Below are 19790 nucleotides of genomic sequence, written 5' to 3' on the forward strand. Positions count from 1 at the left end.
AAAAATTACAAACGAGAAAAGGCGACAAAATCTCTCATTTCCTGAGAGTATAGTAATTTCTAATTTTGTCGTCTCTTAGTGATACAAGAGACATCACCTTCAATAAGTCAACTTAAGAGAGAGACCAAACACGCAATTTGGCCTGGAACGGCGCGACTTAGAGAGAAATGATACGAGGACTTGAGATGAAAAGGAGAAGCCCTCGGCGCGGCGATCGGCATGTAACACATATTAGCGCCTACAAGAATGCATGAATACAATCACGCATTGCATCAAACACAGTGCGGTCATTGCGGTCAGCGTGAAACGGATAGCGCCTACAAGAATGCATGAATACAATCACGCATTGCGCCAAACACAGTGCGGTCGGCGTGAAACGCATAGCGCCTACAAGACTGTCGGAATACTTCGCGCATTGCGCCAAACACGGTGCGGTCTGCGCGGCGCGGCGGCGGAAGTTAAAATCATTGATCCACATTTATGTTTATTCTTTCATAATTTTTTCGTTCATTTCTTATGAATGGAAGGCCTTGTCCACACAGAGATAGGTTTACGGAACTTAACTTTCTCGCAAAGTTCCGTGAGCTTTTGCTAGTAGCGTTGACAGGGCTTTCGCAAAAAATGTGTTCAACACGAGTGATCTGGCCATGATTGTTTTCCTCGAAAATAATTTTTTATCAGGGGAAATTTGGGAGCATTTCAATGTTCATACGGGTTTTTTCTTAGCTTGGCAGTGTTGCGCAAGATATTTTGGCCGACTTGACCGTATTGAACGGGTTATTGGAAGAAGGACGTAGCCGCCGAAAGTCAAGTTTCAAGCGAGCATTAAAAAAGTTGATTTCTCCTACGATTCTTTTCAGTTCTGCCATTTGATGACGGGTTCATTTCATGATGATTTCGTTCATTAACGAGATTTCATTGCCGTGGTTTACCACCTTGTTTTCTACCGTGCTAAGGAAAAGACCTGTGTGAGCCTTCAGACGCTTCCATATTTCCGTCAATAAAAACCGAATTTACTAGGAAAATCGTTGATATTTTCCTTTAATTTTTTCAGGCGATTTCGTTCGCAATTTTATCTAAAACGTCTGAAAATTTCTGAGGACAAGGAGCTGAGGCTTGGGGGTGGAAGGGCTCCGTGCTTCGAGCGCTACATCTTGGGATGCATATTCTATAGCCGAAGGAAAATCGATTGGTTCCACCGGGTAAATTTGTCATGGGCCGTATGAAGCGGAATCGACAGACAAACACCGATCATCACCTACCGGCTACCGGGGATCATCAGAAATCTTCGAGGTAACCCAGAAAATTGCTTGCATTTCTGACGCTGTGACGTCAGAACACACAAAAGGGCCGCCGTCAAACGAGACCAGAGGAAAAGAGAGAGGAAGGGATCATGATGCATGCAGGGGAGTCATTATCAGAACCGGCGCGCCGATAATCGAAATTGATGGACAGAGCTATAGAAAAAGAAGACAGATCCTATTGGCGGAAGCGGGTGGTTGCAATAGACAAAGGAGGTAGGTAATAGACTAACTGACGGCAACCCACGAGAGACCCTATATTCAGTGCATCATTTACTCGCTTAGGCAATAGGAACCACCCATTTTAAGCAATAGGATCGCTCCATACTCCCTTTGTCTTTTTTATCTATGGCTTTGTCTATCAATTTCAATAATCAGCCCGCAGAAAATGACTCATCTACGTTGCCATGAAAGCAAAGAGAGCCGTCACTCTCAAATTCTTAAAATCGAGTTGTCTTCAAATTTCGTCTTATTTACCTTAGATGCAAGTGCTGATGCAACTGAAACAGCAAAGGTTGTCTTATTTGTATGAAAACAAGACCTACATATAAGCAAGCCATAAATACGTACAGAGCGGGTGCCTTTCGGGTGGGAGGGGGGGGGTCTCGAGATGTCAGCCAGATTGCCTCACGTAAAATTCTTGAATATCCGACTGCCGCACTTCCACTGGGACTTACAATAGCCCGGTTGATAATTCTGCACTGAAATATGCCACAACCCCCCCCCCCCCCCCACCTTCATATCCTACAGGGAGCTCGGTCTCGACCCCTCCTAAAGTTGCTACCGGATGCTCCGGTTGCGACGACCGTTGGCGGATGGTGAGGATGAGAGTGAAAGTCGGGTTGGTCAATTAGGGGCGGATAACATGCCGGGTAGTAACTCTGTACGCCGCGGCGTTTCCCAAGACTCATGGAAATCCATTGCAAATTTGTCACTGACGTCCGCGAGGAAACAAAAAATGTAGAGAGGATCGAGGGAAAGAGGGGTTGTCCGATCCGGGTGGGGGTGGGAGGGACTCAGAGTGCGAAAGTGTGAACCGGGAAGAATTTGCAAGTCTACAAGCGAGGCTTATCTTTAATTCGTCGCGGGGAGCAAGCCAACCATGAACCGGTGTCGTTGCACGGATATGTGCTGCTTCTCTGAGTAAGAACGACGCAAGTCCATTCGAACGTTGCCAAATTTCCTCTTAAGATATTTATTTTTTAAGAAAATTATGAATAGTTACTTTGAAATTTTCAGCCGAAGTTTGGTAAACTTGTTTGACACATTGCATTAACTAGTGGGTAAGGTCAACGGCCAACTAAGAGATACTCAACAGTCAAGTGATGACTGGTGCTAACTTTTACTTCTCCATAAAGAAATCTCGAATCCCCAAAAGTAAAAGTTTCCACCTGTCACCAAAAGGCTAGGAGGGGGCTAAGCTCAAACGGCACCGACGAAAGTGACTGATGTGAGGGCGGCTGTCTACGTCCTATTACTACTATCTCCATTCTGACGTGAAATCGGACATTACCTCATCATTTCGGTGGTGCGCTTTGAGCTGTACTTAAAGTTGATAATTTTATCAGTGGTGCCCAAGTTACTGTAAAGAATGCCATGAAGGTAGACTTCTGTCAGATTAGGCGAGAAACTAGTGTGTATAGTGGTTAAATTGGACTTTTACGCTTTGAAGAACGGCGTGCAAATAAATTCAACCTAAAGGAACTGAGAAAGAATCCACGTACTATGCACATAGTTCCTTTCGGTGTTTTTTTTTTACAAAAAAATTCGGTTTGTTTTCAAAACGAAACGCTGAGCGTGTCCTTAAGCATGCACCTAATAGATAGGCCAACACTTGAATGTTGAAGTCCCGAATGGAAAAGCCTCCATTGCCAAGTTACGAAGCAATGGACCTTAGCAATGCCTCTTTGTCTCTGGAACCTGATGAGCACCTGATGCATGTTTACTAGCGTGTGGAGTGTGCACTCACCGGGAAGCTCGGCCAGATGACGAGAAGAATGTCGGGGGAGCGGGGCTGAAATCTATGCAGGATAATTAGTGCGGAGCTCCTTGTTGCCTCGGAGGAGCTAGTTGAGTGGTAAAGAAATCGAAAAGACTCCTGAAAGTGCTGGCCGGGGCTCAGCAACGAAATACTATTTACAATTAATTGTTGGGAGCTTATTAGTGACCTTAATGTCAAGGACATTCCCATAATCCTTGCCCTGTATCCTATGCCGATCGTGCGTGTGAAGATCCCACAATTGTTCGCGTTTGCCCACGTCGCTGCGCGAGCCGCCCGCCCGGAGTCTCCGCTTAAGCCGCTTGCTCAACTCCTCGCTCCTTTCACAAAACCGCGTATCTTCATTTCCACGTGAGCCCTGCTCTGCGTATGACTTCATGCTTTTCGGGGCTCACCAAGGATTAGAGGCACCCCCTTGCGTCAGAGGAGCGACGAACTCGCCTGTCCGATGGCGACGCACAATGGATCGAGCCAATTAGACAGGTCGGACATTAAATTTTTTACTAAAACTGCAAATTTCTATGTTTATTTCGTCGTAATTTAAATGTCAATGGGTGTCTACAGTAGACAATTTCACGGGAAAACCAATGGAACCACTTTTAGAATCTCAAAGTTTTGTATAAACGGAGTTATAAGCGTTTCAAGTTTCCAAATTTTGTCCGACCTCTCCTATTGACTCGATCCACTGTGCGACGGGACGGATGCCACATTGTAGCGGCCCATTGGTAGATCTAGAAAGTTGGCAACATTGCTTTCTTTCCGTTTGAACCTATGGAAATGTATCGATTCTTGGTGTTGGCCGAGTGCTCCAAGAAGAATCGATTATTCGACACAGGTTAAAATCCTAGAGCAACCGGATGAATCATCAATAATTATTCGGTAGTCAACGAGTGACGATGATTCCTGGTAATTTTACCCTAATACAGTTGTTTTACCCTGTTCTTGGTAAATATACGACTCACGCTATTAACTTTTCCCACTCGGGCAAATAAGACTATGGAACTACCCGACTGAATGTCATGTTATCAGAAAAGTATACACCCGGGTTTACAAATGGAGAACAATTTCCGGGAGCATCCTTAGCCACAGGTAAGAATTTCTCAGTGGAAGGAACATGGCATAGGAAATTCATTTTGCAATTTCCTACCTTGAATAGTTTTCAAGAATCAAAATGGGTGAGCTTATTTTTCCCAGATGACCCCTGTCTCGAAAATTGATGCAATGAGCAGTTCGCATTACGCAACTCTCAGTTGATTCTCAGGCCCATGAAATTCTCCATGTTAAATGCGCAACAGTTCGCTTATGAGCGTGTGTCCAGTGATGACACACAGCACCGTTGCCGCGTGCTTTGAGAGAAAAAATTCAATTTATTCATTTTTTATCATCAAATGAATTGTTGGTGCCAGCTTATTCGTGGGTTAGAATGTACAAAACCATAAAGACGTCAGAATTAAAATTTACCCACGACAGATCACTTATTTATCCATTATCGGATGCAGGTTTTGCATTGAAAATTTAGAAGAATTTTGTCCGGCAAGAATAAAAGTTCTGGCAAATTTTGGAAGAAAATTGAATTTTGTGAGTTTAATAATAGACGAATCAACATTTTTCAACATTGAAATGCAATAAAACCCCTCTTAATTTTACCTCTTTAGAAGATGTTAGGTATCGCTTCACGAGGAATTTTATTATACCAGCTAGCGGAATCATCCAAGAGACTGTAATAAAAAAAAATTGTTCCGAACAATTAACCAGAATTCGCCGGTTGATACCTAATCACTTTCCTTTCTCCACTTACAGAACTAATCTCCTACCCTGTGAATTTAGGTCAGTATAAAATTTCTAAATTTTAAGAAATACTGATGAAAATATTAAAAGTGACATTGAATCTGTTCGCTATTAGAAAGTTTGAACTGACGCAGAGCTGAAAATTGAGTTTTGTTGGTTACTTCCTTCCGGCAAAGTTGATCTGAAAACGAGTTCTATTCAAAATCGTCAGTCTCTCTATGTTTCTTAATACTTCTTCAGTCAGGGGCTCGAATTACGATACTAGACCAGTCCCCTAAAGATGCAAAGCTAGACCAAGCTGTTTTTACAAGGGTTTCCAGTTGATACAATTGAAGTTTAAATCTGGCAAGGAACTCGCAAATACTGGTTATAAAATTTGGCTACATGGATATAATATCATTTCGACCCACGAACCGAAAAACGAGGGCAATGTTAGTCAGTCAGTAGAGAGCACCGTTGGTCGGCAACGCTTTTAGAGAAACGTTAAAGACGGCCTTGTGAAGAAATGAATCACAAAAAAGAAAGGGAAAAAAACTGAGAATGAAGTATCTTGTGTTACGTTACTATGAGAAATTCTGCATACGTTGTAAGCTGATCTGGGCCTGAGGAAGCTTCGACCTTGGAAAATAGGCTCACGTGCACAGCGCACGCCTTCACTCATGAGCAAACGAAGCTTTCGTAAACCCATCATCCAAGCTTTGCTTTTGGCATCCGTCTCGCTTACGGGGAAAAGAGAACTTCTCCGCTTAATCATAAGCTCAGATGACAGATTTTTTTTTTTTAGCAAAAATCAGTACAAATTCGACAAAGTATCATTCATTGGTTTTCCATCGAAAAATAAAAATAAGACACGAAACCTGCTACGCCACAAATGGAATTACGTGTTTTGCAAGGTTCACCATCGGATTATATTCTATTCTGTTTGTTTCCTCTTTTTATTCAATTGACCAAAGAGGCGTGATCTCCATCAATTGAAATACGTTTTGCTATTGGGAACTACAATGTCCGGCTCAACCGCAAATATACATATGCCTGTGGGGAAACTAATGGTATACAAATGTTGTTTTTTAACCTAAGCCAGAAACTTTAGTTCCTAATTGCAAAATTTATTCCAATGATTATTTTTTTCTTCCATTATTTTTTCACAGCAATTACTCCAAAATTCACTACTGATAATCTAGATGTCCAGAACAAGATAATAAAAAGAAAAAAAACTCTGAAAAGGCACTAATATATTTTTTATAAAATTAACCCAAGTTTGAGACATGTCGACAAGAGATGAAATAAGTCTCGCGGGCAGGAAATCCGGGCGTGGAAAAATAAAACCCCGAAGAAGACGGTGGCGGCGGGGTGAAAATAAGCGAGGCAACGGTCCCAACGAACTCGAGGCCCGCGCGGCTTTGATAATTGTAGCCGCCAAGCTCCGCTCCCAAATGGAAATGAGAAAACTAGCCCGCTAAGCAAGAACCCCGCATCTTCGCGAGGAATCCATTACGCTTACGCTGTTTTAGCCCAACACGGCACAAAGGTGGATTGACGTCCCGGTCTGGACGAGGGAGGAAGAAAGACGACTGACGCGTCGCGTCGGGTGCGAGAGAGACGTCCATAGTGGGAGGAAGTGGGGAGGGGCGTCATTAGAAAGAGAGGTTAAAAGACAGTTTAATGGTAGTTAAATCGGAAACTCCACCCTAGGGGCTAATGATAAGCGTGATGTCACTTCCGGCAACACTGTAACAGACAGTCATACAGTCATGCGCTGTTGTCGAGTTTACTCAAGCCAATGAGAAAGATTTCTCTCTAATTTTGTCATCGTCCACGAAATTAGGACCAAAGTCCATGGAGCACGATTTTTTTCAAAAATAGGTTTTGGCCGGAAAATTGAAATTTAGGCTTCTGGCGGTTAATACCCTCTTTCCAATATGTAGGTAGGTTGCTGGATCTTGCGGGTTTAGTTTGAGCACGCACATTTAGCCTCCAACATACATGGTAGATTGACATTTTAACATAATTTTCCTCAAAATTTCCTACTTGGAACTGCGAAATTTCAGAAATTTCAGGCGTTTCGGGTGCTAAATTGATTGGGAAACACTCTCTCATGCCTGCGTTTCAACTCCTTCAATTTTAGTTTTTTAGCATGAAAATTCCTATCTTCATGGGGGATAACGTTTTAAGAAAAACGAGCCTGAAGTATGAAAAAAAGCACTAAGACTAAAACTTGCTAAAAGTTTAAACTGATAGCACACGGCAGATTTTTTTTTCTTTTTTCGCAAAACATACCTTGTAACAATTCTTGTCCATGTTCACAAATAGCTAAATTTTTTTTAAAATTTCTAGAATTTCCTTAGCTTCTCGAGGCTGCAGTTGTCATTGTCAGTTATAGAGGACGTTCAAAAATCGCTTCTGATTTAATCTGATACCGAAGGTCCAATCATCTCTAATTGTAAATATCAAAAAGGGTCTTAAAGCTTAGTCCGCCTTCAGTTGAACGGTTAGGCAAAACAATGACACTCGTGTTCGAATAGTCGCATCCTTAAAGTTAGACATGCATCTGGCTTATTCCTTCCTACATTCCTTCCTTGAAAATTAACAGACTTTTTGCTGCTAGAATTGAGATATGTGTTGGGCATTTTTATGTCATGTGTAATGAAATCAATAATCAAGTGATGACCGATGAAACACGAAACATTCTTAGTAGCGAGAAACATTCGGAAACACTGGACCACTCAGGAGGAAATGCGGCTTGAAGTTATGCTCCTGTTTACATTGAAACCATGGAATAGCGATAATAGATCGAGTGCCGCGGCTACTAAATCTGTCTTTGGAGGCTCCCGTAGAATGAACGTCATGCAATAGGAAGTCGCGAAGGCGGGGTCCCTGAACAGGTTGTCACTGATGACGATGAGGCATTGGCAGTGTAATGTCGAGTAATGCACCAACGTATGCGTCAATATGAAAGAAGCTAAAGCTCTGGACGATACGGCAATATTGCGCTATGAGTAGAGCGACGCACTGCGACAACGACAACGTATATATCCCTCTGCCATGCTAAGGAAGAACGTCGTATGAGCATTCGAGGGTTGCCAAATTTCCTTCGATAAAATGTTTATTTTTGCGGAGGGCTTTTGAATATTTTTCCTTGAAATTTTCAGGAACTTGAGGTAAAATTGCGAACACAATTATCCAAGAAATTGGAAGGAAAATATTCATAAGTTTACGAGGAAATTCGTGTTTTATCAAAGGAACTTTGGCAACGCCTGAAATTTCATACGGCGTTCTTCCTTAGCACGGCCGATGTGGCCTCGTGGATGTACTCCTTCCTCCTGTTGGCTCCTCCTAACTTCAGCGCAGCAACGGGTTACTTTCATTTATCAGGAGAGACCTATCCCGATTGTAACAGGGAAAGCTCCCTATGAACATTATTGAAACTTGCTAAATTTACTCAGGGAAAATACATATCTGTGAGGAAAGTGATGAATATATATTATTGATTTTTTCCGACTTTTTCGTTCAAATGAAGTGGGAACGAAACTCTCCGAAAAATTGGAAAAAAGTACTTAAAATTTGCCCAAAAACTCGTGATCTGTTATAAGAAGTTTGGCAATGTCTTAATGCTCATACGGCGATATTTTTTAGAAAGGCAGCGATGTTAAACACTCTGCGCAGCCAGTGGGAACACTGGAGAGATTCGCAATGCTCTTTTACAGCTAAAAAGTGCAAGCATTCGAGCAGCGACCAGATTTTTTAAAATGCATGGCGCAAGACATCGAAAATCGATTAATCATACGGCACGGATGAGGCATTTTCTTTTAGACTTTGTGGATAGATCTACTCACCATCTTGGCTTTGGTCATCGGGAATCAGCATAGCACAACTTAAAGCTGATCGGCCATATTCTTCAACATAAAACAGAACAGAAACAAAACATAATTAATGCTTAGATTTTTTATTGTTTTTTATGTAATTGAGGAATTCTTTGATATAAGCACGTAGGGCCGCAGACATGGTCTTTCCGGAGAACAGGTGATTTTTCATTTTGATGCATACGATGCAATTTCAAAATCTTTACAAAAACTCAAATTTTAAGTACAGTCCCCCTAGACTTTCCAAGGAAAGTCAGGGGAGCTTCGAGACCATGGAATTCGGGTTCCTCAGTGTCAATTATCTAAATAACCTCTCTTTCCGGAGAATCTACGACAATTTTGCGCAAAAGCAATTTTGGTAAGGGGCTCCAGTCTCATACGGAAGGATGTATCTGTATTTCTATTCGTGAGCCCTGAAAAGCGTAGAGTTATATGAAGGACAGGGCTCACATGCGTATTGAGGTACGCTTTTTTCCGTCAGAGGAGTAGTAATATACTTTTGCCCAATTATTGGCGCCTAAAAGTGGAAGAATAAACTAACTTAATCCTTAGAACATTATTTCATTTGGACTACATTTTGCAATCAGGAGGTACAATTATTGGCTCATCCGTAAAAACACTTAAGTACGTAGGGGAAGTAATGGCACAAACGTTGTTTCCAAACTTGGCCAAAAATTGTAGTTGCCAGCCGCAAAATGTGGTCCATTTGTTGTTGATTCACCTCAAAACTCTTCGGTACATGTAAGATTTTTCGGTTTCGGGCAACAACCAAAACAGAGGAAGAATTAATTTAGAAAACGAAACTTTCCACGACTGAATGAAACAAATCTTTCAATTTAAAGGCGGAAGCTGCGATACAGTGGCTAAGATTTATTAGTAGTGGCTTAAAAGTGAAAAGGTCGTTTGAGTGGGTCGAAGCCACTGCGTAAGCGAGTGTCGAGAGAAAATCCACCGGGCGAGAAAACCCGTGTTTATTTTTCATTTTCACGGTTGACTTGGATTCACTTCGGTTGACTGTCAGTTGACTGCGATTTGACCACGGTTCAGTACGGTTGCAGAACTACGTGACTAAATGCAAATGCAAATGAGAAAGAATCGGGAAAGGAGAAGTAGGTCTAGCAGCTCAGTGAAACGCCGCACAGTCGCCGGCAAATCTCATATCCATGGCTAAAAGGCGAAATCACATATCCCCAAATCGGTGTCTCAAAATCCGTACCTTTTAAAATGTTTAAATATAAAATTCATGCCCTATTCGCTATCGTTTGCAAAGAATACGTCATTTCATTTTGCACGATCGATGAAATGAGCTCCATTAGGTTCGGATTTTCAACCTTTAAATCTAGAGTTTAAGTCACTGTGCGACGTGGCGCAGCCTGCTTTAACATCCAAGTAACCGGCACCACCAAACTCACAGCCCGAAACAATGTTTTTTCTTTCTTTTTCTTTTTTTCTCCACGCTGCGCTGAAATTTCTCCCCTCAAAATCCGGTAAGTTCTAATTTTGAAAATTCAATTAGGTACGTAGGATTCAAAATAAATACATAATGAATCACAGGGTCTTAAAAATGGTATCTTTGATAAAATTGTATAGCCAGCCTTTATCAACTTAACAAATATTGTCACGTTATATGAAAAGTAAACCTGAAAATTAATTGTGAAATTTATCGATAAAATTTGGTATTTTTGTGTGTTTCTGACGCTTTGATGAAGAGGCATTACTCCTGAGAAGAGGCGGAATAGTATAAATTACAACGAATAGAATATCGACGGTGAAACTACCAAACCACGTATCTCGTTTGCGGTGTTTAAAAATCTACGCTCACATTTTATTTTTTTGAAGTAGACCAAATCAATACCATTCCTTGAAATTTTCACGGAATTTTCTCCGCACAAAGAGGAAAAATCACAGAAATTTTCAAGACTGGATGTTAAGTAGTTTTTCATTTAAAAAATAAAGTATGACAGGAAGTCTGCGACGTCGCAAACCGAGATACGTGGTTTGGTAGTTTCACCGTCGATATGCATACTCCCTATAGTGAGTGTTTTTACGTATGGGCAAATATGAGAATGGGAGAATCCATGCGCTACGTGCTTTAACGAAGGCATCATTGCTGCATGCGGTGAATTAAAAACTAGTCACTTTTGTGCGATGACTATTTGTACTCTTGTGCACTTTATTGCCGGTACAAACATTTGAAGGCGAATCAACGAGCAGCGTGTTCTTCGCATCCAGCTCGGAGATATATGTTCAAAGGGATGGAAATGTAATGAATTTGATTAAAAAAGGATAATTTTCTTGGTGTGTTGTTAGTTCGGAGGTTCGCGTGGTGTATGCTTTTTCTTGTGGAGTTGAGCTGTCTTACGCAATAGCTTGTACGTTATTATAACTAACAAGCAAGCCTCGATTCTCAAATCATATGGCCTTTACACGGATGAAATTAAATTGCTGCCTTAACAATTTTGTAGTTAAGAAAAGTGCCCCACATGTTTCAATGTTGATTTTACGACAAAAAAATGCTAATTTAACCTCTCCTGTAGTTAAATTAGCTTCCCAATCTTGTCAAATGTACATTTGAAACATGTCGGAAATATTTTTTAACAATTGAATTGTTTAATCAGCAATCCATTTTGTTTCAGATAGCTGTGGCTAAAAACTGCCCGTTTAAAGTTCGATCTGGAGTCCACGATTAATTAGTCAGAGAATTGTCCCGGGAGTGAAACAGAAGTGAATCCGCTTGAGCGAAAGAGAAAATTGAGACAGATTGACTGACGGAAAGTCTGAGAAGAAATCAAGAGATCTGCTAGAGGCCGGCTGATCAGTCGCATCATCAGGATCATTAGTCGGATCAAGTCGGATACCGATCAGACTCATGATCAGATCTGCTGATCATCTCCTGGTCTGCACGGTAGGTTTGTCAGTTCGACAGCTTGTCCATTAAGTGGTCCGCGATGTTGCGTGGTTGGGCGGTTCGTTCAACAGTCGATGGATTCGTCAAGTAACAAGTGTTTCTGAGTTGCCGTTAGTTAGTCAATTGCAACCAACCGCTTCCACCAATGAGCTCCCTCCATCTTCTTTTTGTCTTCTTTGTCTATCGATTTCGACGATAAATATATAAGTTGACCCATTGCCCGAAAGCACGAACCGTTAACGCAGCAATTTGGCAGGCATAATTATTATGAAAGCAAGAGCGCCTGCAATTCGAGGGCATGCACCACGCACATCCCTAAAGCACATATAGTCGTATCCGGAGGTTACATTTAAGAAAAAATGGACTGCAATGCGCAGTACAAAACCACTATTTCTGTTCAACCATGAATGTACTCTCTTGCATGAGAAAACTGATGGCACACATGGACAACATTTTTCAATAATAAATAGCCTGTCCAAATTATCAGCCCTGTATTCAAATCTAAAGTTTTCGCATCACTTTCTGGTCTCAATTCCATACCATTAAAATATTTTCACCAAAGCATTCCCTTTTTCAGGCAGACCAATTGCTAGAAATAACTTTTTCTTTATTGTCTTCATCTGTCTTCGTCGCATATTTCCTTCTTTCCCCTTACTATTTCTTTTTTTTATTCCTCTCCCAATGTTGACTCCTTATCACACTCACTCTGATCGATCTCTCTTTTTCAAGATGACTTTTTTTGATGCGGCACCTTACAATGACCATATTTATCAACCAACTACTATCTTCGGCTCATTTTAGACACAATATAATTAAGTACCATTGGTTTCCACATGCAGATAAATGCTCTCTTGAATGAGCTGGAAATAGTAGTTCTTTATTGAGACATACAGTCTTAGTGAAGAGTGAAGATTGAAAAAAGTACAACCCATACCGTTATCATGCCATAAAAAATCATCCCTAATGAAAATCGATGACTTTTTAATGAATCCGAAAAGAATTGACAACATACTTGGCTATAAGATATGGATGAAATTTTCCGTCATATCCAAAACTGTGGAGGGAGCGTCCGAGGGCTTCTGAAGCAAAGCTAAACTTTGAAACAAAAAGAGTTGCCAGGAACTGTATACTTCTGTAAGGCGTTATGTACTAGGATCCTCCACGACCAATCATTAAGTATATGGATTGGTCTCAATTGAGTGCGCAACTCTGCCACGGCGGTGGCTGCGGTGCGGCGGTCAGCGCGTCGTATTTATGAATGACCACTCTTTACCAGGGTTGCCAAAATAAGCCCGGAAAAATCCCCGAATTTTCCACGCGACATCACGGGAATAAATCTTTCCTTTCAAAATGGCAACACCGCCATTCTCCATCCAGCTCCTGGCTTTTATTTCATTCGCTACGGTTAGATCTGTTCGATCAAATTACCGATTCAAATCAATCTCTCGACTTGGCTTCTCCTATAAATCTTCCACTCCTCTTTCGTTTTCATTTTCTCCGTCGTCTTCTTCTCTTTCTCCGCTCCTCTTTTTCCTTCTCTCATCGAATCCTCGTCGCTTTAGTCTCTCGTCGTCGGATGCCGAGTGACAAGTGACAAATTTTCATAGGCAGGTTTTCCGGATACGCCTTCATCACATCCTTCCCCCCAGCTCCCCATCTCCCCATCGGCCCATCTCTCCATCTCCTCATTTCCCTGTTCCTTCATCCCCTTTTTGCCTGCGTTCATATGTTTCGATCGCTTGAATCTTGATTTTTAACGCCTGATGTTTTAGAACTGGTCGTATTTATGTTAAATGGAACTATGTGCAAGATGGGGGTGAGCTCGTTAGTTGAGGGTCATAAGAATGAATGGGGATTTTAGAGCGCCAGTGACGTCAGCGGCAACGAACTCTTCGTCGTCGTCGTTCTCGCTCGTCTTTAACTCATGAGCCCTGCCCACAACGTTCATATCACATGTCCACGGCTCACGAGTTAGAACTCAGCTCCTTTTGATTTGATAGAAAATTCCGCTTTTAAATTTTCTCAAAAGGAACTGTATCCACTTTTACATTGTTTCTTATGCAGCCTCCATGAGCACACCCCATCTTTCCACTTCCACACAGTTCCATTTAACATAAATACGTCCAACTCTGTCTACTGTGCATTCTGCTCATGGTGATTCAGTGATTCTAGATCGTATTTAAAGTCGTTACTTTAACAGTTTCTTTTCTTAGGTGCCTCATTTGGTTTACACTGTGATTAAAGGAGGTTTGAGGTGATCCTGAACGTAGCACCATAAAAAGAACAATCTTTGCCAACCTCGCGTTAAAGAAAGTACGAGAGTAATTTTTTTGCGGATTTTGTAATTTTTAAAGTGAGTCCCCATCTACATCAAAGGTTGTCAAAATCATAGAAATATTTCTTCCGTAGTATGCACTCTTAGCAGTTGCAAATAATTGTAATCCCTGACAAGGTTTTATTTCCAAAATTAAACTGCAGAATTTTACTCAAGGTTGGCAAAAATTGTCCTTTTTATGGTGCTACGTTTAGGATCGCACCTCGAACCTCCTTTACAAAACGTAAAATAGATGGGGCTTCCCAAGGAGTGGACTTGCATACTGCCCTGCTAAGGAAAAACGCCGTATGAGCCTTCAGGCGTTGCCAAATTTCCCCTGGCAAATCACTAATTTTCGGGCAAATTTTTCAATATTTGTCTACCAATTTTTCAGACAATTTTGTTTGTAATTTGATCTAAAACTTCTGAGAGTATCAAGGAAAAATAATTATACATAATTTTCCTCCAAAATCGAGATTTTATTGAAGAAAATTTGGCAACTCTCGAATGTTCATACGGCGTTCTTCCTTAGCACGGCAGCGCAGCGTAGGGAACGACTATGAGTCTTACTTTCCCTTCGCTTCGTTCTCTACTTATGATACCCCATAACACAGATTGCCTCGATAAAAGTAGAGATTTGGCAGCGTCCAGCTGCTGTTGATACGTCGTTTTTCCGCAGCACAGGAGGGATGTGCTCACGTGGTTACGATTGTTTGTCAGCGCGAGTCCGATGACGTCAGTTGGGAAAGACTCACTGATGCGCGGTTTTGGGGCAGGCGGGGGGGGGGGGGGGGGGCGATAGTCGGGAGCCGGGAGCCGGCCGTCGGTGGCCGGTTGGGGGTCGGGGTCGGTTATGTCTCTATGATGCTAGACTGGGCAGGCGTCGAGTTGTGACGCTCGGATTGCGTCGGGTTAGGAGGTTAAGGTTAGTCGAGGAGCCTCTCAAGTGAATCGGTGCATGGTAGCAGAACATATGGGGCACCGGGTTCGCCGCCCCCGCCCCTTCCCCCTTCCCTCGTCGGAGCCACTCTCTTCCTATTTCCCCGCTATGGATCATCCCATCACGCAGCCCTCCACGCTTCGAAATTTCACTCTTTAAGATTATTTTGAGTTGCATTTTTTCGGTCAGATCAACCGAGGGGACTTGCCTCATCGACCGCATTTTCCGTCGACCCGTCCGAAATCGTTTGCTACGCTGAGACATCTGAAGATGGAGAACATGCTGACCTAATGTACTCATGTTTCTCTTGATGTCAATCAAATTTCGTAGACGGATCCAAAAAAGGGGAGGCTTAGAGGGCGTGCGCCTCCCCGCTCGGTTTTCCCGAAAAAAGAAGTAAGATAACGGGGAAAAAAGAGAAAAGAAGGAAACGGAGGAGAGAAGGAAGAAGGACGTTCGTATTCAGTACTTATTCGTGAAATTATTAACTTAAGCTGCTCGCTAGATGCTTTAAAATCTCGAAAATTTCCTGACGAAGACCCCCGGACCCCGGCCTGCGTTTCTTATTGCGTTCCGTAATTTAGGGACGGACCCTTACATGAGATTGAGCTAAATTGCCCCTATCGTAAATCTCCATAATTCAGCTCAAGTAGCGGCCCGATTATTGAAATTGATAGACAACGCTATAGACAAAGAACAAGAGGGATATGGAGGGATCCTATTGGTGCGGAAGCGGGTGGATGCAATGGACAAAGGGGGTAGGTAATAGACTACCTAACGGCAAACCACGAGAGACACGACAGTTAGTCTATCATTCTCTCCCTTTATCTTAAGTCCACCCGTTTCAACCAATAGGATCGCTCCTTACTCTCTGTGTCTTCTTTGTCTGTCAATTTTAATAATCAGCCGGCACAGCCGTTGAAATTAGAGAAAATCGCGGGCTCGACCATGAGGAGGCCCTTCATTTGAAATATGCGAGTAGCCTATGAGAGACTCAGGCGCGGCTCCTGAGTCCTGACTCACCCAATACGAGACATGTGCCGAGCTCTCGACTACGCCTTTATGCGCGGATGGCCGGGCCCATGGAGTTTCGGACTGTCAGAATTCGTATCCTTCGAGGACGGAATGGGACCGGTGGGGGGGGGGAGCAGGGGTGGGAGCAGGGGGTGGGGGCCCCTCCTCCTCGGCTCAATAAATATGAGCAGTGTGAGTGGGTCTCTTGAGCTTGAATAAATTATCCCCGGGGGGCCCCTCGCTCGCTTCAATCGCCCCGGCCGCGGCGTCGGAGTTCGAAATTTCGTCGCACCTCTAACGTAGGACGTACCTTGATCTCCGCATGAGCCCCAGAAAGCATTGAATTAAGTGTATTTCAGGGCTCAAATTGAGATTGACCTAAGTCCTGACGCAATGCACTACGACTGCACGCTAATGGGCGGTTTCACGATAACTGGAATAGTTTTGTCGCCGTGACAGACAACGCATATTTCGGTCATATTCTTAGTAGTAATGATAATCACTCGATTTTTTTTTTTGCATTGATCTACGCAGGGTTACGTGTTAAAACGCTTTTCAAAAATTTATTGCTCTACTTTTCAATTTTTATATGTAAATGATCGAACATGTGCTGTCTGTTACGCTGACTTTTTACCGCGTAACAGACAGCACATTTTCGGGTTCATATTAATTGTGAAGTAGAGCAATAAATCATTAGAAAGCGTTATGATACGTAACCCTCTGAGGATTAATGCGAAAAAATTCGAGTGATTATCATTTCTACTAAAAATATGACCGAAAAATGTGTTGCTGTTACGACAAAACTATTCCAGTTATCCTGAAACCACCCTATTACGATGCACACTAAAATAACACGGTGGTAGCGTTCGGACGTGAAATTTTTCACTAGAACTGATATTGGATTTATCACATTATACATTTTAGAAGGTACGTGTACTAATAGAAGTATACGAGAATATCAATGAAGCCTTTTATAAATTTCTTCTTTTCGTAATGATAAAGATACGAGCTTTTGATGTTTCCACATGGCATGTTCAACCTCTCCCACTGACTCGCTCTGTTGTGTGACGTTGTGCGTGTTTGTATTTTAACATTTGAAATCTTGCCGTATCATAATGCAAAATGGGCCTGTTTTACGTGAGTGAGGCAGCAATGGAGAGGCAAAGGATCTGGAGGAGGAGTGAGGGTGCTTGGAGGTTTTAAAAATATGTAAATGGTCTTCGAGGCGGGCTTAACTGGGTAGTTCCAGCCAATTCTCGATCGACAAATGGGCGTAGGATTTTCCTCTCCTTCATTTCAGACGGATGACGGCCCAACTCCCATAGAACGTGTTAAATGGCCGCAGGAGTATTCTCTCGGATAGTTTTCGCGGAAGAAACGCATGAATTGATTTTTTAGATCGATGAAACGTATTTTCGAATGAAGTTGAATTTGATGATTGATCGATCCATCGAAAATTACGATCTGCTCAGCGCCCTCTTTTTTATTGGAGAATCAGGGGGTACGCTCCCCAGTCACTACAAGGCCCAACCCCCCGACAGCGCTTAAATACGGCCCGGTACAACGAAGTAGAACAAACTGTGACCGCAAATGAAAATATAAGGGATCAGAGAGCTCACAGTAATCAAGTATACTGAAGTAATAATGATAAGTTTATGAAATTATTCTGAGTTTACCCGCAAGATAGAATAATTCAAATCCAAAATATTGTTACTTACAGAACGGAGTTTTGGAAAGAAATCCCAAAGCTCCCCGCGGCTCTAAACCTCTCTATTTTTCTTAGACCCCGCACACTGACACTAAATCGTTCTCATTCCGCAGCGCAATCAACTTACTCTCAAAGCTCACTTGTATTAGCGCATGGAGCTGTGCGATCTGATCATGTCGAACGTATAAACAAAACAATAAAAATTAAAGAGTATAAGAAGTTAATGACACGAAGGGCTGTCATTAGGCTCACGATTATGTTAGCTCCAACAATTAGATGATATTAATCAGCGGGGCTCAACGGAGCTGACTCGAGAAAAAACCCCAACAAAGCACCGTCTCCACAGTCGCGCTCGGCAAGAGACACGCAACTCCGCTGGAAACCCGGTGCACATCCGTGGTTTTTTCTTACAACTCTTTCGCATTTTTCATTATCCTGCAATTCTGGAGGTCTGCGCCGGGGAGCATCTCGCAGAAATGAGGCAAAGACATAAAATGGACCACCTAGGTTATCCTAGCTGCCTTTCCTTTCCCGTCCTTCGTATTTGTGTCTTCATTAACTTTCTTTTGTCAATAATTTTTACCGACTCTCACCCCATTCAACAGCGGGTCCTTGCTCCCATAGACTGTATGTAAAGATTGTGTGTACGAAACAGCTCTATGGGAGTATTTGTGCACTGAGATCATTAAGTTTCGCCGGAATTTTTGAAAATAATTTCATCGGATACGAAATATTAAAAAATCTTTTTTTAATATTTCGTAAAGCATGCTTGGCGAATTAAGGACTGGAACTTCACCGCGCGAGGTACGTAGATACTGAGCAATTAGGTTTTGAGTGGGTGTTTCGTGGATTTTGATCGAATTAAGGGCAAATGAAGAGTCATGAAGCGTGTATAAATTATCTTACACTTAGTGAACATATTCGTGAAGTTGGCACCCCGACTTTTAAAATTTAAAATTTCCTCTTCTGCTCATAATTTGCTCTTCTCAAAAATCGCTTTCATTTGTTTTTGCTCAGGCATGAGTAACACCACCCCCCCCCCCCCATTTAAACTTGATTTTCAGAGAGGTCATTAACCATGGTACCCCAAGAAAAGAAACATTTATTTTTGACTCTAATTATAATTTTTGGAACTTCTTGGCTTTGATTTCCCCGCGAAATGGTGTGGACCCAGCAACAGCAACCTTGTTACATAGAGTACTCGGGTCACTTCTTAGTGTTTCCTTTTTTTTCTCATTGGGATGGCGTTGCGCTCCTTCGTCCGAGAGACATACGAAACAGGGAGCAAAACAAAGCCCGAAAATGGAAATCCTTCGACTCGCAATCATCGAATCGAGGAAGGAATTGCAGTTTTTATTTCCGGGTTCGAATTCGAGCACGGCGTTAATTTCCTCCGTTCGTTTTGATCTAATTTCCGATTTCGGCGACGAGAACAAAAGCGACGGCGGGACGAAATTAAGCTGGAAATTGTTTCGTGCAGCTATAGAAAAAAAGAGGAAAGGTGGTGCGCGAAGCCCTGTTGCCCGGCTCCAAGCGGGAGGGACACAATGCGAGCGACTCAAGTGTTGTACATCGGCCCAGAGATGCACAGCTGATACCATTTACCGGCATGCTACACCGCCACCGCCATCTCGAATAATTGTAGCATCTCTCCGTTCGCGGATGCGAGTGTGTGCGTCTTTTTAGCTACCGCTCCTATTCCTTCCCCGAGATCCGAATCAAAGCCACGGTATTGTACGCAGACCACTGTATTGTGGTCAGCTTCAGATTTTCCTCCTCCGTTATCAGTGCACCGCGCATTGCGCCCGGCCACCGAGCAACTCCATTCTCTTCCCTAGCAGTTTAACCTTTGGCACGCAAGAAGAAAATTACACCAAGATGGCACCCATACGCGGCTGTCTCGTGGTGAAGAAACCTCAGAAAACCGCGCAACTCAAAATTCAGCGCTCGATGGCCAA

The 19790-nt window shown here is 42.5% G+C and overlaps 1 protein-coding gene across 1 annotated transcript in view; it reads right to left on the bottom strand.

Annotated features, from left to right (window-relative positions):
* Window positions 1-19790, bottom strand: part of LOC109038573 (uncharacterized) — a 178815-nt gene that overhangs the window by 91137 nt on the left and 67888 nt on the right. Inside the window, exon 4 of the mRNA XM_072297549.1 lies at window positions 8922-8981. Coding sequence (XP_072153650.1) covers window positions 8922-8981 — 60 coding nt within the window. The remainder of the gene's footprint in view (window positions 1-8921; window positions 8982-19790) is intronic.

The sequence above is a fragment of the Bemisia tabaci genome, chromosome 3 (genome assembly GCF_918797505.1).
Source record: "Bemisia tabaci chromosome 3, PGI_BMITA_v3".
In the NCBI taxonomy this organism is placed as follows: domain Eukaryota; kingdom Metazoa; phylum Arthropoda; class Insecta; order Hemiptera; family Aleyrodidae; genus Bemisia; species Bemisia tabaci.